Raw genomic sequence first — 23,787 nt, forward strand, 5'->3', positions numbered from 1 at the left:
TTCATTTTCCTGAAACTCTTTCTTGTAGGTACATTAACCTATACCACAGAAACATACCAGGACAATGAAAGGTGTTTGTGCTCCTTTTCTCTGTTATGGCCTCTTCATTCCCTTCATGTATAAGTCGAACTGATACAATTTCAAAAGGTTATGACGACATAAGTGACATAAGAAAAGTCGAAAAATAACACGTAGTGTTGTATTTATTATAATTTAAAATTGTATCAGTCCTATTGAATTTTATTGTGATATAAAAATTGCAGCATTTAGAAGTCTTCGTATTTTTTCGATCAGACTTGGCAGAAAATTTAACTACTCGAAGGTAGGTAGTAGATAGGGGCATGTTCGTTTTATCGATAATATCTGCACCCTTACTAGTTTGACACTCCTGCAATCTTCTTGGCATGGCTTCCTCCAAGTGATCGATTTGCTCCTTGAGTATTGCATCCCACGCAATCTGTAATTTATGGTGTACATCTTCTAGTGATAATGGAGGATTGGATAATTGATTCTTCTACGCATCATGTCCCACACATGTTCGATAGGCAGAAGGTCGGGAGATCTGCGTGACCACTGATATTGACGTTAGTCCTTTTAAAGTGCTCCAAAGAATGCCTTGAGGTTTCGGGCATCATCCTGTTGATAAATCTTGTTATCCAGCTTCTGAAGTAATGAGGGAATATGTACTTCTACCACTTCATTAACATACCGATGGGCATTCCTAATGCCTCGGATGAATACCAACTGGGACCTGCATTCATAAGGAATAGCACCCCATACCAATGCCCCACAGTGTGGTGAACATACAGAAAACTGCACAATCTACACGTCTATGTGCCACCAGTATGCATTCCCAAGCATAATCAACACTGAATACCATTCGAATCTTGATGCTCTTCCACGTTCCAATCTAGTAGAAAGGAACACCATTTACACTTAAACTTTAATACTCGTATATTCAGTCTCAACTCTATGTTCCCAACTTTTGACAAACATCTCTTGAAATACTATAAAAGGCTCATTTTCACGGTAACAGTAACTATCACTATAGTACTATCGTGACCCTTTATATCAAAGCATAATTTATTTATATATAGAGGGAATAAAAGTAAAGGAAAAAAGTGCAAATTGGACAATTTTTTTTCTTCCGTTCATTACAGCCATGAGATGGTTTTTACAACAAAATATTTGGCAATTCGAATGATGTCTTTTGGGTTGCCTGAAAGAATGTGCGAAGCCAGGGTAAGAAAGAGTACTTAGAATGTAGATGGATTATTAATGTTCTAAGGAAAGAGTAGAATTTGTCAGTTCGAAGGATGAATTTTGAGTTGCCTGACAGAATGTGCGAAGCCAGGGTAGGCAAGAGTATAATTTGAGAGTTCGAAGGATGAATTTTAGGTTACCTGACAGAACGTGGGAAGCCAGAGCGGGCAGCTAGTTCTGTAATAACATTTTTGGGAAGACTGGTCTAGTGAATAGCATTCACAGTTTTGCTGCCACATGCGTACTATTCAGGAGATATTTTTCAATAATTACATTGTAGACATAATAGGAGAATTTCATTGATGCAACATCAAATTAATGCTCTCGCTACTTCAGTGCCTGATAATTCAAGTAACTCAAAAGCTGAACGCCAAAGCTTTCAAATAGCAAAAGCATGAGAATTCCTTTCACGAAACCATGGATATGACATCAATCATTCAACTCAATATTCTACAGACAATATTGCAAATAGTGCCGTCCCATTGAAACCATAATTGGTAGTAATTCACTTCAAACTTCCAATGAAACAGGTTAAGATCAAATTTCCTATGAATTTTCCTGCTCGAAATTATGAAATGGTTCCATTAGATATTAGGCCAATTGAAAAGTCCCCGGTCTGGTGCACAGATGACGGTGTTATTATTGGATCCCTGTGATTTTTAGTTAGAACCAACCTTCAAACGATACGTGTCAAAACTTGACAGCGGTCCGACCATTAGTTTGTGAGATATTGCGTTGTGAATGTAGCTACTTTTGTTATTTGAAAAATGAAGAACGAATTTAGTGTGCTGATAAAATATTGCTTTTTGAAGGGAAAAAATACAGTTGAAGCAAAATCTTGGTTTGACGAAGAGTTTCCAGGGTCTGCACCAGGAAAATCAACCATCATTAATTGGTATGCTAAGTTCAAACGTGGTGAAATGACCGAAGAAAGCGAACGCGGTGGACGCACAAAAGAGCCTGTCACCGACGAAAAAATCAAAAAAGTTCACAAAATGATTTTGAATGACCGTAAAGTGAAGTTGATCGAGATAGCAGACATTTTGAAGATATCATCTGAACGTGTACATCATATCATTCACGAATATTTGTACATGAGAAAGCTATGTGCAAAATCGATCAAAAGCAACAACGTGTTGATGATTCTGAGCAGTGTTTGAAGCTGTTTAAGTGCAATGAACCTGAATTTTTGCTTCGATATGTGACAATGGATGAAACATGGCTCCATCATTTCACTGAGTGGACTGCACACGATGAACCGAATCCAAAGCGAGGAAAAATACAAAAGTCAGCTGGCAAGGTTATGGCATGAGTATTCTGGGACGCGCAAGGTATAATATTCATTGATTAGCTCCAAAAAGGCCATACCATCAACAGCGATAATTATAGAGCGTTATTGGATCGTTTAAAGGACGAAATCGTTAAAAACCGCCCCATTTGAAGAAAAAAGGTGCCGTGTCAGAAGTCAATGAAATCAATGGCAAATTGTTTGAATTCGGCTTCGAATTGCTTCTGCATCCACCGTATTCGCCAGATCTGGCCCCCAGCGACTTTTTCCTGTTCTCAGACCTCAAAAGAATGCTCGCTGTAAAGAAATTTAGCGCCAATGTAGAAGTATTTGCCGAAACTGAGGCCTATTTTGAAGCGAAAGACAAATCGTACTACAAAATGGTATCGAAAAGTTGGAAGATCGCTATAATCGCTGTGTCGCCCTCGAAGGCAACTATGTTGAATAATAAAATCGAATTTTGACAATAAAATGTGTTTAACTATGGTAGACCGGGAACTTTTCAATTGTCCTGTTACAATGTACTTATATTTATGTCCTCTTTCTTAGGGTTTTCCACGGAGGGTGGTTAAATTATGTGTGTTTTCCTTCAAATCCAAAACTTCATCATCTGGAATATTACATCTTATTCTTTCCCAGGCGTGTAATCGAATTTCAAATCGACAAAAACTGTCCATGCTTTCCCGACAATCTCCTCCGACTCCAAGCTAGTAGTCCAAGAGTTTTCATCGCAGCGGAAATCATTCCCATTCCGGAGCAACTTCATAATTCGATTTTCCCTCCAAGGGCCTGTCATAATTGAATTTTAACATGAAAGGTCACGCCTAGAGCGGATATAACGACTAATGATCCTTTCGGAAATAAAATAGTCGTGTTACAATCCGTTCCATAGACTCCTAGAATAGCAAATACGCCATCGGAACTTTGTAGCGATAACAATGAAAAACCTTGGGAAACGTTCGACGTAGACAGGGTGCTAATAACCTGGTCGATTATGTGTGTGGGTCTGTTTTCAATAGATACCGCAGTGGGTCGTGGAAGTTTCGCACGGGAGATGGTAGTGGAAATTAACACCCAATTTTCGTAGGTAAATTTATCTCTCTATTTCAGTATTGTGATGAGTTCTTTACAGTTCTAAAAACGGTGCTGTAATGAACTCATTACATTACAGCATTGTTTTAAGTTATATTTTTCGTTTTGTGGTAGTCTACACATACTTCCAATCTTGTCAAAATGCAACACATGTCAATTGTCAATGTAATATAATTTGGATTAAGTGAAATAATTTGCGACATTGTTCGCAATTTCTCTTAATTCTGTTGATGTTAAATCGATTTCGTCAGACATAATTCACGAATTTAATGTGTAATTATAAATTATTTCAAATGTCACTAGGATGTTTAATCTGAAAATATCGTCTAATACTCGTTGCAGAAGGCAATTCCAACACTCATCGAACAGCTCATAGAAGGGCGCGTTTGGATTTTGCGAGAGAGCATATCCATTGGGAAGATGCTGATTGGGAAAAAGTGCACTGAGCATATCTTTCATGTGGACGTCTGTATACAAGGGAACGTCGATCACAATGGTAGAGGCAGAATCTAGACTCATCTGTGAAGAGAACTCTTTTCCAATCAGCCTCTCCCCAATGGATATGCTCTCTCGCAAAATCCAAACGCGCCCTTCGATGAGCTGCGGTAAGAGCTGGGCCTCTTGCCGCGACACGAGGCCTTCAATCATATTCTCTGAGGCGATTTCTAATTTGCACCCCATGAGTTTGCTCAAGCTGATTTTGAAGGAGGCGAGCGGTTGCAAACCGTTGTCTCAACGAAGAAACTCTCAAGTAACGTTCTTGGATCGCAGTTGTTACACGTGGTCTACCCTGTCCTGGTCTTCGGACATTCATACCTGTCTCCCTGAATCGCTGCAACATTCTGGACACACTTGTATGGGAAACTCCAAACCTTTCTGCAATTCTTGTGTATGTCCACCCTTCTTCTCGCAAAACTACCGCTTGGGCACATTCCTCTTGGGTCAAATTGCGTGTTTCACGTTGCATAGCGATCGATTGTAGAAAATCAAACGAAAGAAAAACTATTGATCACTAGAATTGATCGAGAACAACTGATTTCAGAATGGAGCCAATACATTCAAACTCTGATAATCTCATCTTTTTTTATTCCTGCTGGGAAAAAACATCTGATATTGAAGAAAAACGTTGAAAGTGGATAACATATGCATGCATAATTCTGATAAAAATAATTATCATTGAGAACACCTTCAGTTGTAGAATAAATTTGGGATTTCCATAATGTGCGTTAATTCTTTTGCGCTGTGTATTTAGGTATTCATTTCAATTTATTTTGAGTTGATATGAAACGTTGATTCACTTTGGGACATAAGAAGTGCATTCTTTGTGGAGAAACTCGCGAATTAAGTAAAATATCGTATCACTGATATGTTTTCAATTCCGCGCTCTTCATGTCAAATTTGATGGTTCATGTTGGGGACAAAATTTGCTCACTGAAAATGCTCCTTCTATCTATGTTTATTACTCTGAAGTTTACACTTAACAGGCAAATTTGGACGTTTATCTTCCCGATAAGTTTCAAAAAGGGATCTGCGCAACTCAAAACGTATATGACAACCAGATTAACCTGATTGTCACATTGTGTGTTTTTGTTTAGTTTTGTTAGAAAAGTCAAAATTGAAATATGGATTCAAAATATTCAGATTCAGATATTTGATGATAATTCATAATAATAATTTATAATTTATTTTGACTTTGGCACCATAAAATCACAGACCATTATACCAGAAAACTAAAATTCTTGATTACCGTCAAAATTTTGCAATGTTGCCAAACATACCTAAGTTTACCTAAACATCGGAAATTTTCAAACGGTGCAATCGGTAGAAATTACAAACATCGCTTGATACTAAACATCAAACCATCGGAAAAAAAAATAATTTCGGATCTCCCGGACCACAACCACCCAACGGGAGCGTCAAATTGCGTCATAGTTCCGGCGTGGCACCGGTGTCAGCCACGAAAAGTGTGGCGCAGCGATCACACAGCTGAACGGATTTCCAGTTTATGCAGCTTATTCAGCACATTGAGATTCCCGCGTTAGGCCAGTCATGGGAAGCACCGAGAAGGAGGGTTTGTTTATCGATCGGGATTGCAACTACGCTGCTGTGACACAAGGAATGGAGGCTTGCTTCACCGCATTCGATAAAGACTGGTGAGAAAACATTGCTTTTCAATTCAATGTACTTTGTGTTGTGGTTGTAGTTTTATTGCCGTTTTTTTATCGACTTTGTGCTCGTTGTCATTCAGCTGTCAAACGGTTGTTGGATGTCTCTGGTATGTATCGACGGATCTGTTAGCCAGACACCGGCAGCTTCGTTCGTTTACCTTTTCGTGATGTTTTACCTGAGTAAATAATGCAAATTTGTGTTCGAATGGGGACTTGAAATGTTTGGAATCGATGTTAGGAATGATAGTGTATGAGAACCTTTTATAGTTATTTGCAGGTCGTACTTCATTTCGCGTAAACACTGTTATTCTTTTAAATATGATTGTTATTGAAGGGATTTCAGAGTTTTCTTATTCATACTTTCCTCTTTTCTCATTTTTCAAAACAAGAAACGCTCTTTGGCATTTTGTTATCTTCTATGAATGTGGGGATTCACCGAACTGCAACGAAAATAACGCAGCGTATATTCTGAGTAGGCAACAAATCATACAGAAAACTGTATTATGTGAAGTCTTGATGTTTCTTATTCCAATGTATATTTTTGAGATTTTAATCGTCACATGAATGTTTACATATTGATTGCAACAAAAAACATGATCGCGACTCATATTGTAATAAAAACGAGATAAATTTTCTAGGTAAATTCTTGGAATTCCTGAGATTATTAAAGTTTTGAATAAACACCCATAAGTTATACAGGGTGATTCACCGGGATAGCCTATTAGACGTTTATGGAAAACTTATCGTAATTTTGAGCTATAAATTCGCATATTGGGGTTTGAGACAATGATCCTTCTCCCTAAAATATTTTCAGATCTCTACAACTTCCGGTTATACCGAAAACAGACTACTACTTCCTTATTTCAAATGGCACACCCAGTATATTATTGCATCATTAGATAGCTTTTTGACGAAATTTCGGCGATATGCCATACCTCGGGTAAAAACTCTTTTTTGTTTCTTTTTCGATTCTCAAATACGTAGTTCAATAAGATTGTTTGCAGTTCGGACCAAAAATGTACAGGGTGTTTAAAAGAAGATCATGAACTTGCAAACTGAAGATTTTCAAATTAGAACCTATATTTTTTATTATTTCAGTCGATTCTACGTACAAAAATAGTGGGAGTTACCCAAGAAAACCCTATACCTAAATCAACACTTCAAGAGTTAACGATGAAGAACTTTAAATGAGGAAAAACCTCGATACCTCACTGTGTGGAGTAATCTGTACGTAGAATCGACTAAAATAATAAAAAATATGCGTTCTAATTTGAAAATCTTGAGTTTTGACGAATTTGAGTTAGCAATAAAGCGATAAATTGGTAAAATATGGATAACTGAGAACTTAATTTGGTACACATTATATATAAGGTTTTCCAATAAGGGGTTTCATTTTGAATAACCCGCCATCTGGGTAGTTGTCACTTTTGATATTTGCGAATGGAACGATACACACTCCAACAACGCTTTGAATTTGTTAAAATTCGCTACAAAAATTGTGAAAATTTCGCATTCGCAGTTTGTAAACCTAAAGCACTTTTGGGTCATCGTGAAGCACCTTCTCGACCGGCAATAGTAAAACTGGTGAAAAAATTCGAGCTGTTGGGACAAGTTAGTGATGTGTAGAATCGAAACCGTGTGCGTCGCTCAGAAATATCTGGGAATTTTTAATTGTAGCCCGCAGTTTTGACCAAAACCCAAATTTTGTCGTTTGTCGACGATCTTAGGAATTGTGATTTTTATAGACAAAATTGAATTATAGACGGTGCTACGTGCCCCACAAGCAGCGAAGCGATCGCAATTTTTCAAAAGTAGTTTCTAAAAGGGGTGATTTAACACCTTTAGACTTTTTTCTTTGGTCTCACATGAAAGATAAGGTCTATGTCAATGCTTCATAATATCTTGTCTAAGTGACAATAATTAACTGGTTCCAATCGTTTTTGAATTATTTCTATGAATATTTAGTCATTCTCACTTACCGGTCGCTGAACGATAAGTGATTCACTTACTGTTCTGTTTATCTTAGCAACCAGTGAAAATAATCTACCGATTTAGCAACGAACACGGTAATCTTTATTTTTATATTGTGATCTTTCAATGGTACGAAACCAGTTTTTCAATTGAAAATTATGTGTAAAAAAGTTTCATTGAAAAACGTTCAAATTTTCACAACATAAATCCTAAAATATAATCACAAAATGTTATTCCTTCAACTCTTCAGCAATTTTAAGAACAAAATTCTCATTTTTGAAAGCGTGTAACTTTTCCAGGAAAGGTCTAAGAGCTTTTATTTGTATAAAAGATCCTATCTCTCTTTAATTTTTGACAAAAATTCGCCCTTAAAACTTTTGACTTATTTGGTAACATCCTGTATTTCATACATATTCATGAAGGGAAGTAGTTTATAATTTCGTGCAACCTTTATGATGGTAACGAATTAAGAAAAGGGTGCATGTTCAAAATCTTCTACTTTTACATCACAACAATAAATTACACAAATGGGTTGGAAACTATTTTACCTAAGCACGTGATATCCGAATCAAGAATATGTTTGGGAGGCCCATTAGAGACGTCACCGTAATTACAATAAAAACTAAGTTTTGTAAGAAATTCTCATAATTTCCATTTTGATGGTTCACGGAAAAGAATATTGTCGAAATATGCGTTCATCCTTTCCTCATCATGAAAAAATTAGCATTCGAAGCGGTTTGAGTTTTCTCCATGTTTCTTGAAATATTAATATAATAAATCATATCGTGATGGCCACAGAGTTTTGATGGTTGACAAATCAGGTATTGAACTTTTTGATACGAGAATAAAATCAGTAATCTCAGATACAACAGCGCTTCTACCTATTTCTCATAATAATAACATTGAAGTTTACTCCATTCGATTCAACACTTTTAAGTTTTTAGAAATATCTCTTATAATTTCATTTTTTCTCTGTATGCCACATGTATAGGATTGTCTAAAAGGAATTCAACAATTTTGACATTCCTTATTAATCTGTGTTCTGTAGGTTATGACATTCAAATATAGAAAGTACCTCCACCGAGGACTAAAGTGGAATATACAAGCCCTAGGCTTAAATTAAGAAGAAGAAGAAGAAGAAATATAGAAAGATACACGCTTAATATATTTTATCAAAATCATAATTCAAGAAGAATTTATTACGTAGACGATACAAGAATACTAGTACCAAATACTGAACCATATTTTGCGATATAATGTAATTCTCTTTCGTTTCACAAGTATCCAAATGAAACTATGTTATTATAAAACTATAACAAAAGTTCATGAAAATTATTCAAGAAAAATAAGACATATGGTTAAGGTTAAGATTGAATTTTTTTCCAGTGATGACAACCTAAATCTGAAAGAATTCGAAACTTTATGCAGAGCACTGTTTCGTGATGGCAAAGATGAAAGTTATGACATTGACAGAAATCATTTGGAACAGATATTCCAAGTTTTTGATAAGAATAACAACGGTCTTATCGATAGAGAAGAATTTGTCTCTTGTTGGAACGACTGGATAAAAATTGTAAGTAGATAATAAGCAACATATTCAAGTGAATTTACGGTATTTTCTGCAGCAATAACTTTCTCTACGCATTTATTTGTTGAGGTACTAGCTAATGGTTTCAATTTCTCAATTAGCACACTTTCGTTATCAACCTATTTTGTTTAAATGGTTCAAGATTTTCATTTATGTTTCTTTAATTTTCTGTACCTATAATCTAACTAAAAATTATATTGAAACGGAACTATCAGCTATTTATGATTCAACCTACTGAATTATTGAAAAAAAAAACAACACCAAGAAGTTATCCTGAAACCCCCTGTGCAATAGACATAACTGATCCTTTTTTTCAGATCGTAAAGCCGGTTTCAGCAATAGTTGTAGTGGACGTACAGAACGACTTCATTTCCGGCTCTTTAGACGTTCGAAAATGTCCTGCCAGTCAAAATGGCGAGGAGATCGTAGATCCAATCAACAACCTCCTGGAGAAGATACAGTTCGAGGCCATCTTCTACTCCCTGGATTGGCATCCTATCGACCACGTCTCCTTCATCGAGAACGTGCACAGCAGGCCTATACACGAATCTAGCCCAATTAGCGCTGATAACGCCAAAGTCTTCGATACCGTCATCTTCGACGGGGATCCCCCCATAAAACAGAGGCTTTGGCCGAAGCACTGCGTGCAGAATTCGTGGGGGGCCGAGCTCCACAACAACCTCAAAGTAAATAAATTTTATCGAGTTTCCTTGCTGCTACAAACCTATAATATATTTTTTTTTATTTTCGTCAAATCAAATTCATTTTGAAAATGAAATCATACTATTTATGACTGATGATCAAGCGATGCGTATGTCACTGACAAACGAACTGAGACAATTGCGAATTTGGGCGAATTTGGATGCAGCAGTACAAGCTTACATCATAGCTACGTTAAAGTCAAGGTACCCTATAGTTTCTGGAGATAGTTCTGAATTACCATTTGTGGTGAAGGTCAAAAAGTTCATGAAGAAAGAACATTGTCGATTTACTGACGTAATAGGTTCATTAGCTTAGCTTAGATGAACGCGATGGACCAACCACACTGATTCATCAAAACACGATAACATACTCTAATTCAGCAAAGCACTCATCTCACTCAATGACTCTTCTGCCAATGTGACAACAATTTATAAATGCCTGAACTATATCAATCTGATGATTTGGATTCAAAATTGTCGGACTGCATCTATAGGTATATTATATCATCAGCACAACTTTTGAACTGATGGCTACATACAATTATCAAAAAATGCAAAGAAGCAGTTATCACTTGATTGAATATCAGAATAATGTAAAATGCTAAAGTATTTCCACTCAAACTGATAACAATGAACTTCAGTGATTATACTTGACCAGTTTCAAAGAATTCAAAATGTTCACCAATTGGTGACTAGCAGTAAAATCGATTTGAGGTAGAGTATATCCACTTTTTGTTGAGATAAAGAAAAAGTTTAATTCAATAGCGAAAGTAGTTTTTCGAAAAAAAAGGTAATGCATTTCCATTCATTGTAATATCACCATTCATTCGTGACTCTTTCAACTATTTAACAATAATAATTGAACAATTACCCCTCATTATGTAGTTACACCTTTCGCATCCACGAAATATTACACTGATAGGTATACTATTACATTGAAAAATCAATGGGTGAATAAACACAAAGAGTGCATTGTTCTTCCTCATTTATTGTATCACCTTCTAGCTAGGCTAATAATGCGCTCATTCCAATGAACAACCCGGTATTACACTGCCTTTACAAGTCTTCTAGTGTTTATGTTGATTTCTTCTGGCTAAATTGCATTTACACTGCAAAAACATTGGATACTTTGATAATTGTTGAGGTGATTTTTGAGCACCTTCGCAATTATTGGGCAAAAAATTCATATTGCCAAGACTAGAGAAGTCTATTTGGTAAACACGTTTACCGCAAATGTAATTCGATAAAGTAATTTACAAACAATAAACTCAAAACGACAAAAAGAACCATGGAACGCCATATGTTGGGTAACTCCTTCATGACAAAATTAAGAACGAAAATATGATGAAGCAGACAAAGGTAAGGGACATAATTCAGGAGGTGGCTGAGACGAAGGGGTCATGTAGTTAGAATGACTGGAAACAGGTTGGCTTATAGAATAATGGTATGGAGATCCAGACAAACAAAAAAAAAAAAGAAAGTAGGGCGTTCACAGAAACGATGGGTAGTTGATAACAAGAAAGTATTCGGAAATGTTGACGGTCTGGGTACAAGATAGAGAGGAGTGGAAATGTTTGAAAGAGACCTATGTCCAGGAGATGATTAACACACGTCGAGAAAGAAGAAGAATATACAAACTGCGCAAAAACCAATTCAGCCAAATTTGTCTGCAATTGACCATATTCACCGTCGCCATATTGTTATGCGACAATACCAGCTACCCAGTGTTCCCAAAGAAGAAATATTGAGTTTGCTAGAAAAATTCCACAATATAAAGTTTCTAAGTGAAGTTTATGTGTACCTTTTCTGGCTGCTACGTCAGATAGGCTTGTTTGGGACAATATTTTGCAAAAATTTCACCTTTTGCAAATAAAAACATTAGTGAAAGGTGGTTTTCTGAACAAATTAATTGTGGCCGAGTGTATAAATGAAGGCTTCGCTTCATTTTCGGAAATAGTCAGTGGAAGAATAGTCTCTATGGCTGATAGTATTTTTGATATTAGCGGTATTTTCCTAGTAAACTCAAAATTTCTCCGTTGGGAACACTGGGTAGTTGGTATTGTCGCAAAACAATATGGCGACGGTGAATATGGTCAATTTCTAGTATCTACTATTGTAACGACACAATCAGGTTTCCCACAAGACAATATCTCACAGAGGCCTAAGAAACCAAGGATAAAAACATGCAACATAAGCATATACAGAAAATATAATGTGCAAACCACATTCCAATATTCTTATGACTAATAGGTATTCAGAACTGATGATTAGATGATTTAGAGTTGATAGAACTAAGATATAAGAGGATCAAGCTAAAATAATTATGATTCGTCGGTATTAATTATTATGTTTGCATAGAGAACTTACTCTTTTTTTATCTGGTTCATGAGGTTTTTCAATCGAATAATCTAATCTTAATACATGAATTTTTGTAATGGTAATACCGGGTATTATTTTTTTTAAATTAATATTGTCATTTGTGTTCAGTAGGTTATGTAATTTAAACATGAAAATATACGTGCTGCAATAACGCTTAGATATTGTTAAATTGTTTTATCAAAATCAGTACTTATTTGTAAATGCCAAAAGAAACTTTAGAAGATTTCATGAACGAAATTTTCCAGTTAATCCACTTACTATTTGTCCATTTACTCGGTATAGTATATCCAAAGTCACTTGAACTAGTCCATAAATACGTTTGATCATAGCATAGATGTCCCTTCGAATAGTGAATACCGCGATCCGCTGAATACCAGGGTTTATTTGAAAGTATTGTTAGGAAATAAATTAACTGGCCCCGAAGGAATTTCTGGAAACTTAGACAACCCTTTTGTATAATCGAAATAGTCAGCTTCCTCCAAGTGACTTTGGATATACTATACAAGACTACCAGTACCAAGTACTGCTTAATACTTGGCACTACTTCCAAAATTGTCTTCATTACAACGAATAGATTTACTGAATGATGAATTCTTCTTTAATTTCTCGCAGTTAATTGATAAAGCGTCTATCTTTTCACTATTAATTAAATGGCGTAACCTACTGAACACAAATGACATATAAAATATGTAAAAATGAAATATAAAATAATAATAAACTGCCGTCATAACCATTTTAAACTGTATCATTGCTATTGGAAAACCCTTTATAACCAAGAAAGTTATTCATCTACGAAGAAGGAACCCTGAAAATATAACACCAAACAGTCAGTTTTTCTGGATGTAACGGTGTTTCGACATACACTTGAGGATTAGCTTCACTCCAAATGCGGCAGTTTTGTATGTTGACATAGCCATTCAACCAGAGGTGCGCTTCATAGCTAAACAAAATTCGCTTATGAAAATCGGGAACAACGGCATTCTCATTTTGCACTATTTGCAAGCGTTGTTCAGGCGTGAGTCTATTCATGATGAATTGCCAAACTGAGAATAAATCACTTGACAGCTGTTAAATCGGTCGCCATCTTGAAAAGTAATGCCATTTCAAAGTTATATACCTCGAAAAAAAAACACCCTTTACAATCTGTAAATTCTGGTAATAACAACTTAGTTAATTCAAAAATCTTCTGAATATGAGTGTGGTTACTTCAGCATTCATGTTTTACCGAATTCACAAAGAACTCGAAATATTTCATATTTTAATACATTGTTTACTTCTTTTCTCAGGTTGCCGAGAATGCTATAAAAATTTATAAAGGTACAAATCCGGATATCGATTCCTACTCTGTTTTCTGGGATAATATGAAGTTGTCAGATACAAAACTGGACGCACACCTAAGAGCTAACAAAATAACAGACGTATACATTTGTGGATTGGCCTATGATGTTTGTGTGGGTAGGTACATGAATTTATTTCAGTGAATTCAGCACCGAAGAATGGGAAATTTTACTCAAAAGAATTTTCCTCCCTGCGAAAATTCAATATTATTCCAAATGTTCATTTGTTCTTTTCATCCAGATATCTATCATATTATTGTATAGCACTATCCTCCTTTGAAAAACAATTTTGCAAATTTTGTATGTTTGATAGCTCTCCGTACATAGAATTCAATATGACAGTTATTCTATTTACACTTGAGATTAAATCGATATCAAATAAATTAATTTATAGAAATTTTTATTTGTACTTTTCTATTTTTCAGAATCCCTGCTGCAAAATTTTCTCTTCCTATAAAAGTTTTATATTTTTATCCATTTTATTTGATGGTAGCGATCAGATCTTACAATAACATGATAAATGACAGTATTAAAGTACCCAAAACTTTATATTTTTAAAGGATAATATATGTTCAAAGGATTCTAAAAAATATTTAATTAATACGTTGGGATCAATAATATTTTCAATAAAAAGAAAATTTCAAATAAAGCAATCATCCATATTATCTGAAACACCAATAAGAGCGAATTACGTCATTTTGAAGTATGACCTCATAGCGTTTCGATTGATTTTTGCACTATTCAATTCTTTTTTGTCGTATACTTGTGGTTTAGTAATAAATAGGAAACAGAGTTCAGTATATGTATTTTGTCGACTTTCTTCTTTCAGCATAGACACAAAATACACAATGAATAGTTTACTCGAGTATTGCGTCATAAATGGAGGCCATGACACCTATTAGCGTTTCCGCTCTAGATAAAAAAAGTACCATAATTTTCCTTAAAACTTGAGTTTATTGCTGAAGGTTTCTCCGTAAATAATAAATCTATTCCTATATTTCAGGAGAGGATTTTAAAATATATATCATGTATCTTCTTTGAAGATTATTTGTATTAGAAGACCGATAAGAATGCGTAAAACTTGAGTTGAATAGACCAAATTTCATCGAATGAATCATCCAATATTTCAAGATTATTGATTGGATTTTCTATTTTAGGGGCAACTGCTGCTGATGCCTTATCAAGCGGTTATAGAACCATCCTGATGGAAGACTGTTGCAGAGGAGTAGACCTTTTAAGTATGGAACAGACAAAACAGCATGTTCTAGGCAACCACGGTGTCGTTGTAAGTTCCAAAGAAGTCCCAGAGATGGTCTCTGGCAATAACAGAAGACCTGAATTAGGTTATCAATTGGCGATGACCTTGAAAAAGAAGAAATAGAAGAGAACTGTAGATTTCAAGCCTAATAGATTTCGGAATTAGGTCGAATTGAGCCAATTATCAGTATTTTAGTTATAAGGGTTATTTGGTTTTACTTGCCTAAGCTTTGATATGAGCAACAAGTCAGTATTCATGTTTCATTTTTATTTTTCCAGTTTGCTGTTGTTGTAATGTTAACTTTAACTGTTTATTGTTAAATTGAAAGTGTTGAACATCTTTATTCTCAATAGATCAAAAATGAAAGACAAGTGAAATGGTATTTTTTATAAACCAAACCAAAAGTTTGCAAAGGATGTCAACAATTGATTAGAAAATTGAAAAATATCTTAAAGCGAATTAAATCAATCTGCGGTATGTTCCATGTTTTTCCATATCAATATTTTGCTTATAGATAGATGGTTCAGTAATTGCACCTTTTTTGTGAGTGACTGGAAAAGTAGTGGTCCAAGGTTTTTATGGGAAGGGGACAGTTACTATCATTCTCTTAACCTCGACAATCCTTATAAACAAATATCCTGATTCCTGGATCTGACTTAAAAAAAGAAAAAGCACTGAAGTGAACTCAAGAGCTTTTAATCGCTCGTTCATGCACGCGTCAATTGTTCTCTTGAAAACAACAGAACTGTATACAGGTAATAATGAAATGACTATTTCAAATTTACACGCAAAATCTCAATCCAAACGGATCTGTAATCACGGAAATTCTGGAAATTTTTTTCCAACATTTTTTTTTTTTTAATTTCTTAATTTTGATGGTCAACATGAAATCATGGATGTAGGCTCAAATTGTCACTCTATTTTCATTCAACTTGATCGCATTTTTTCTAACGGAATTATAAGTTCATTTCTTCTTTTTTCTGCTTGAGTCTTTTTCAATTCTGATGATGCTATCAACACGAAATTCTTCACTAAGCTTTAAATGATTATTCTATACCTACATGCAAAACATCAAATCAATCGAATCGTATTGAGCATTCCTATTCCAATGTTCTTCTTGGATTTTCTATGGTTCTGATGAAGTGATCAATTCGAAATTTTGCAAGTAGCTTGAAACTGGCATTTCATATCAACACACGAAATTTCAACTTCGTCGGTTTTGTGGTCACGTAAATATTGGATAATTTTCTTGCGATATCTTTCTTTATTTTTTTATGGTTCTACTCATGAGATCTAATATTTTTTTAAGTTTTCAAAAAAAGATCTAAATAGCGGAAGGATTCTTTGCATGTCTCATACGAGGAAAAAAAAGTCTACACAACTTTTTCATTATCCATATAAATCAGAGCTGATATAAAGAGATGTCGAAATCTGTAATCGATCAGAGAGCTAGTTAATGAATTATGGTTAGTCACTGAAGACAAAATCAATGAATTCTTCAAAGTTTCATTACAAATAATTATGAACATTACTGAACCAATTATTAATTAGTATCTGCCAATTATTATTGAGTAAAGAGTATGAGCATCCATGTGTTTGTTAGAATAATTTCATTTCTATAACGAAATATATCAGCTGTATATTATCATGGAATAATTTAGCATAATTGAATGAGTTTGTCTATCTATGGGCATGAAGGATTTAATTAATTCAGTTTCAAGTGAATCCATGTTTCCATGAATATTCCAAAAATGTTTATTTGTGTCGAATTCGATCATCTCCAATTCAATTCTCAATGTATACACGAAATACTCTGCTTTCACGCACTCAAAATTCCACTTTCTACAAAAATTCTCACATCGTTTCATTCAGTGAAAGAATTCTGATGATAATTATCGCCTTTTTCTAAAATAATAAACCGTAGCCAGTAGAATACTATTAAGCCTTCTATTACGATGAAAATCAAGAACTTCAATGTTCTTAGGTCGAAACCCATACAAGGTTTTTTCAATTAGAATCGTGACCTTGAACAATTTTGAGCAGATAAATTAATTATATCCATGAGAATAGGAACTTACTCAACTTTTCCATATCTTGATTTGAAGTTTCCCAATTGGTCCATGGATTATGAAATTTATATCTTTTATGATTTATCAGTCATCATTTACATCATCGATTTATCTGATGTCAGACAAGGTTACTCTTAATCCAAAGTGGTTGAAAACAAAAGAAATCCGGTACAAATGTCTGAGTTTGACTCCTTAAGGATGTTGGTGAACGTCACGAAAAAAACGTGAATTAAACAATATGTTTTGTTCAGAGAAAAGTGTTGGTATTATTGTTAATTAGTCCTTAGAGTTGATGTTATTTTGCAACTTAAGTTGAGAAATAAGGTTACTTAATTCACATCTCAGTTTTTTTTAACAAGAAACCTGAGTTGTATGAACTCTATAATTTCGATTAATAACAGTGCCCACTGATCCAATTTCATCACAATAACTGAAAATAATAATTAAATTTAATGTCCAGAATGTAGGAATGTCAACTATGTAGATATCGTGTTACATGTTACCTGATTGCCAATCAATTCAATCATGAGAGGATATATCGATAAATGGGAAAATACCAAGCTCTTATAATTGTAAATTATCTATTGAAAAGGCTGAATATCAAACTCTTAACTAAATCGATTTTCATTCAATAATGACATACCTATAGTTCTTAATGTTTCGTTTCTGTATAGAATATTTCAGATTGAAGTCTTCAATATTACCAACTTGTGTTTATTGCTTGATAGATATATTACGGCGTTTCAAAGATTGATTCAAATTAATGAACTACTGACAATAAAATATCATGTAGGACAAAATTAAAATTGTATTCATCGTCATAAGTGATGTAATGACACAAAAAGAGGCGACACCAGAAAACTATATATTCGTGTAGGGAATTGTCTTCTAGAGGACATAGGTACTCAGATTGAAAGATATAGGTGTTGTGTCCTCTTATATGTTCAACCTAATATTCAAATCTTCTCGAAAACCAACGCAGCTAATGATTCCTGAAAATGCGTTTATAATAGTATATTACGATATTGAAATGTCGCATGGGGCTATTTTTTATTACAGCTATATTAAAACTTCTATAAAAATGCTAAAAATGAATTTCAGATCAGGATAATGATTCTTACTCCTTTAAGCTATAACATTCTTGCAGGTTATAGAAATTTTCAAAACGTTGTTTTTGACAAGCTTTCTATAAAAGTTTTTCGTTCCACATCAAGAATATTAGTTATGATATTTGGATGAAATTGTAAGGAGATAATTTGAAACACCCTATACAGTTCTACGGTCTTTAAGGGCGCAATTAGCGAATTAATGATCGATTAATGAAAAACTTCTGATACCAAGTCTGAGCTTTCCTTGACTTTTCGATTTCGACACATAATTCAAGAAGTTTCTGGCCTAACCAATAAAAACGAATATTTTCCTAAATATTCGACAATTTTCGTCAACATAGTTGGTACTAATCAAGAGTGAAACATGTAGGTACTGCTACATTCTTCCAAATTTTCGATTGCTTTTCTGTAGAAATATTCATTTTTCCTTTTGATATAAGCTCAAACATCGGCAATCACTTCTTCATTAAAGACAAATTTCTTTCCCTAAAACATCTTTCAACTGTTTTCGTTTTCAATGGTGCAAAGTCTGAATAAAACTCATCAAGCCATTGACTTGCTTGCACAGCATTTCTTCCCATAAAAACCAGTATTTTAACAATACTCGAAATTAGTTGGATCAATTTTTCAAACAACAAATGCAGCGTCACGTAACGTTCAATATAGATCCAGACTAAACTCTATGATCCGAAATCTTGAAAAGCATCTTTTGAAGCTTAGTACTAGCGAAAAAAAGAATTGGTATGGTACTGGCGTGTTGATCAGATAATTTACATATCAATAATTTTCAAATTGAAAAGTTTTCCTCATTCTCCGAAATAAAATTATTCATTTCGAATCCCACAGAAAAAAGAGTTACGATCAAAATAGAGATTATCACTTTCTTCCCATTAGTGACAGCAGCGTCAGCAGCTGACGTTTGGCATGCAATAACGTATTAATAACGTAAGGAGTGGCCTCTATTACAGCCTACGATAAAACATAAAATTCGTTATAATACCCGATTAAAAACCAGAATGGTCTAGACGAGTTCCTTCTGTTCCATCAGTTACATAACGCGAAATGTGTAGAATCAGCAACATGAAAGATACGCAAATACACCTTTCACCGTCAGAATTGGTGACGAAAAAGGGAATTCTCGAAAACGTTGCATTTTATCCAATAATTCGATGACATGCTTCTCCGATCTCATTATTGAATAATCAAAATGTAACTTACATAATAGCAATTCGATCCCGTTACTTCGAAAGTAGTTCAGCTGTCGTGCCACATCCTCCGTTTTTGGAGGGAAGTGAAAATCTACATGCGAAAAATTCTGTGTCTCAGATGTGTCAATGCCGAAACATCTGCGAGATATCGAATGGAAGACCATAAAATATACCTGATCCTTTTTCCATTAGAGGAGAAAAAGTTTTGTGTATCCATTCAAAGCTTTGTTGAGGAACTTCTTAGCGGTGGAGTTGAAGATATCAGAAAGCAGTATATTCACTATTTTGCGTAGATATTCGTCCATGTAGAAGATTTGCTCCTCGCTGATCAAAAGGAACAACGCATCGTCGATTCTAAACGCTAGTTGAAGCTGTTTAAACGGAATGAACAGAATTTTTTCAACTATATGTAACAATAAATGACAATATGGATTCATTACTACCCTTCTGAGACGAAAAAAGCGTCAGCTGAGTTGAAAGCAGTCGATGAAAGCAGTCCAAAGTGACCAAAATCTTAAACACCAGCTGGCAATATTATGGCATCCATAATTTGAGACGTACATGGTATAGTCATAGTCATAGTAGTTTACTATACCTCAAAATTGAGAGGAACGTCATTATGAAAATGAAATAAAAAGTTCTCACATTTAAAAACATATTTACATTAATACAGTTAAAATTCGAATTTTTTGAGCCAAAAATTCTGCGAGGCCATAAAATGAATTCTCTTCAAAGATCTTCCCCATCTCTTTTTTAGATCTGGTGTTTTCTCTAGACCTTAAGTCTGCAGGAAGCTTATTGTAGAGTCGAATTCCAACGTATCGTATTGTAAAACTCTCTGTTTAAGCAGAGTGAGGTGTGATGACGTTCTTATACAGTGTTGGTGAACATCTTTTCCTCTCATAAGACTATCCCTATTTTAGTAAATGCGAACAAGCAAGCATGTAACAGCAAATGATTGTAGTACCTATATCATCTTGTTTAGATATATTCTTACAACTTGTGCTAGGAGGTACCCCATCTATTGCTTTCAGCACCTTCTTCATCTGTAGGAAGACTTTATGGGCTTCACATGAATTTCCCTATATGTGAAATGGTGCTTGGTATGTGAGCATAGCCTCCTGTTCTCCAACTTTCTGGTCTTTTCTATGCACCATAAAAATAGCTGTCGAAAGTCTACCACATAGTGCCTCAATATGTTCTCCCCAGGAAAGCAGACCACATCCATTGGGAACCCCAGCAAAAATAAACAGTCAGAACTCAGAGGTTTGTTGGTATAAAAAAAAGTTTCTGTTTTTTCTTCGTGTTTATTTTCAGGTGATGTGCTTCAAGCCCCCCCGCAACACTTCTCGAAGAGGTCAGGACTAAACTGCTCCTCCTATGGCTCTGTTAATGATAGTCACATCCTCTGCATACGTCACTACCTTTCCTCGCTGACTGTTCTGCATGAGGTCATTCAGTTATATAATGAAGAGCACCAGACCAAGCAGGGAACCCTGTGGTACTCTCTGCGTTATTTTTTCTCTCATTTATCTATGGTCACTGTATATTTTCATAAGAGTGAAACCATCAACACTAACAACTCCTTAAAAGTATCGGATCTAATGAGTGAAGAAATTCAGAGAAAACTTCTCTCATACTTGACGAGCTGGATTGAAATAGTTCTGTCACTCAGTAAACAGGAACTGAGGAAACTGGCGGGTACACTCACGGGACATTGTCCCGTAAGGTAATCATCTGAAAAAAAGCGTCTAAAGACATATATCGTTTCTATCAAGAAGCCAATGAGACAGCCAAACACTTGCTATGCGAATTTGAAGTTGTCCACCGGAAAAGGCTACAACACCTTGGATCTTGGTTTTTAAAACAGGAATTGGATTATATTGGAAGTAATGAATGTAGGTCCTAGGAATATAATAAAGTTCATTGAGACATAGTAAACTAGTTAACTAGTAAACAGCGCGGGGTTGCACAATAGATCTTTTGGTCAAGGTGCATGCGAGGTCTGATGATCTTTCGCCCCTCCTCTAAAATAATCTAATACCATGCTCCTCATCACAAATCGATAGAAACCATGTTAAAATTGAATAAATTGCCAACTGCTTGACCACCCAGCTTCATATTTGTCCCCCAATGGTTACTGATTCATTGCACACTTCGAAAGAATGCTCCAGGTAAAGAAATTTGGTCCTAAGAAAAAGTGACTACCGAGGCTGAAGCCTATTCCAAAAGCAAAAAGGAATCTTTCTACAGAAAAAATATTGAAAAGTGATAGGTGCGTTGTTGTGGAATATGTAGGACATTCTTGAAGAGACTATGTTGATGAATAAAGTCGAATTTTAAGGACAAATTCGTTTTCACTATTCAGACCTAGGACTCATTGAGTGAAACGTTACTTTATTCAGTAGCATCGTGTCATTATAATAAGAAGTGGAAAGAAAATTTACCTCACTAATCAAAATAATCTTCCTCTTGAGGCTTGAGCAGAGACATCAAACAGTGTCCCAAAATTATGTCTATCTGTATATAAATAATCGATCCTTATTTCAATGAATGACACACCACTCAGATCGATCTCATTGAAATTGCGCTTATGTAACACCGGGCTACGATCGAATACAACTTCAACATTTTTAATTATTCGAGAATACGAAAGTGGAATGTATTGTCGAATAAGTGCCACTTTTACTATGCCCCAAGCGTAATGACAATCATTTCGCACAATGCTACTTACCTGCAGTTGCGAATGTCGGATATTGAGTAGTTTGGGGCTTACCTGAAACAAATTGATAGCGGTTATTATAATTATATCGAAGTATCCGAAAGTGTCGGTTCAAGATTGGAATACAGAAATTCATTAACTTTCATTGAACACGGTAATTCCTTTAAATAATTTGCTGCAATGATATAAACATGATGGATTACCTTTGCGTATTTTAGTATCTCATTGGGTACTACTCTAGTCATATGTATATGTTTTCATTTCCTCAAAGCTACCGGAAATCACTTGAATCATTTTGATTTTATTCTATTGAAAAAAAGTTTTCGGTCATAGATAATTCGATCACTAGAGGATCAGTGTGAAGTGTCTTGATAAATGATGTTACATAATGGTGGCCTATGAAATATTTTTAATTTACTTGTCAGGCGTTTAGAATCGAAGAGTTCGCCAAATTTGAGTTAGAATTGATTATCCACATTGATGATTGTCCACTTCGAAATGTTATCATATGGTAAAGTTGCTGGAAAGTGAAAAGAAACTTTTCAAAGGACACCACGATGTTACAATCATTTATAAACAGTTTTCTGGTTACGTGGTTCAGAGCTGGACAAGATAAAATCAAAACCAGATTAAAACTTGTAGTAAAGGGTAAATATTTCATTATAATGTGACTGGAGGCTTTTGATTGAGAACTTCAAATGATAAGTGAAAGGTATTATTGAATTGTCATCTAATTGGAAGCAAACAACGTTAACCTAGGTTTAATCATTTCAAATGAACTTTTTAAGCATTCATAACTTCAAAACTATACTAACTATCAAAGAAACTGCAACACCCAGAAGGAGCTGTTTGAATTTTTTTTTTGTGAAACATAGATAGTATAGCAGGGAGTAAATGATTGAATTGAAGGTTTTTTCTTGTAAACATTTTTGTTACTTGAATATTGTAGTCGTTTTTTGCAAGTTTTTTAAATTTTAGAACAAACCAGCTGCTCGAGGAGATGCAAAGTCAATTTTCAGTTATTATTAAAATGCCTAGAGCACGTGTGAGCGGAATTTATCGCCAGCTAAGTGAATTTGAAAGAAGTCGAATTATTGATCTACGGGAGGCGAGGTTGTCATTTCGATAAACCGCTAACCGTACGAACAGAAATCCAACTACTGTAATGAGATGTTGTCAACCGTGGTTTGATAATGCCCAAAATCGAAGAAGGGTAGGCACCGGACGTCGAAGAAACACAAATGAAGTTCAAGATCGACTTCTAAGACATATGGTCATTAGAGACCGATTTGTGACAACTCAATCTTTGGCTGATGTGTGGTTAGAAGAACAAGGCCATCCTATAACTGTCCGAATGGTTTACCGCCGGATAAGGTCTTTTGGATTGCAGCATTATCGACTCCATCTTGTGTTATCTCTGACGGTTGAACATCGCCGGTAACGATTACAGTTGTGCAGAAAACGTCAATATTGGAATGTGGAATGGTATCAGGTCGTCTTTTTTGATTAATCTCGATTCTACTTGGTTGTACATGATGACTGAAGAAGAGTAAGACGACATTGGGGAGAAAGACGTGAACCTCAGTTTGATGTTGAGGTGTTTGATGTATGGGGTGCACATGCAAGTAGGTCAC

At 35.0% G+C, this 23,787-nt stretch overlaps 2 protein-coding genes across 15 annotated transcripts in view; one reads left to right on the forward strand and one right to left on the reverse strand.

Moving 5' to 3' along the window:
• LOC123678955 (coiled-coil domain-containing protein CG32809) overlaps positions 1-23,787 on the reverse strand; it is a 128,391-nt gene that overhangs the window by 35,830 nt on the left and 68,774 nt on the right. The gene's annotated exons all lie outside the window — the stretch shown is intronic.
• On the forward strand, positions 5,606-15,416 carry LOC123678962 (nicotinamidase). Its single transcript, XM_045616253.1, has 5 exons — positions 5,606-5,796; positions 9,169-9,355; positions 9,688-10,056; positions 13,737-13,905; positions 14,945-15,416. Exons 1-5 carry the CDS (start codon positions 5,693-5,695, stop codon positions 15,166-15,168), a joined length of 1,053 nt encoding a protein of 350 aa, XP_045472209.1. The 5' UTR covers positions 5,606-5,692; the 3' UTR covers positions 15,169-15,416.

This window comes from Harmonia axyridis, chromosome 4, assembly GCF_914767665.1.
Source record: "Harmonia axyridis chromosome 4, icHarAxyr1.1, whole genome shotgun sequence".
Classification (NCBI taxonomy): Eukaryota; Metazoa; Arthropoda; class Insecta; order Coleoptera; family Coccinellidae; genus Harmonia; species Harmonia axyridis.

What these genes read in the sequence shown, in the direction of transcription:
- LOC123678962 (XM_045616253.1), top strand. Translation starts at nt 5,693, where the DNA reads ATGGGAAGCACCGAGAAGGAGGGTTTGTTTATCGATCGGGATTGCAAC. An exon ending in GGAACGACTGGATAAAAATT is followed by an intron (nt 9,356 to 9,687) that starts GTAAGTAGATAA and finishes CCTTTTTTTCAG; the next exon opens with ATCGTAAAGCCGGTTTCAGC. An exon ending in AGCTCCACAACAACCTCAAA is followed by an intron (nt 10,057 to 13,736) that starts GTAAATAAATTT and finishes TTCTTTTCTCAG; the next exon opens with GTTGCCGAGAATGCTATAAA.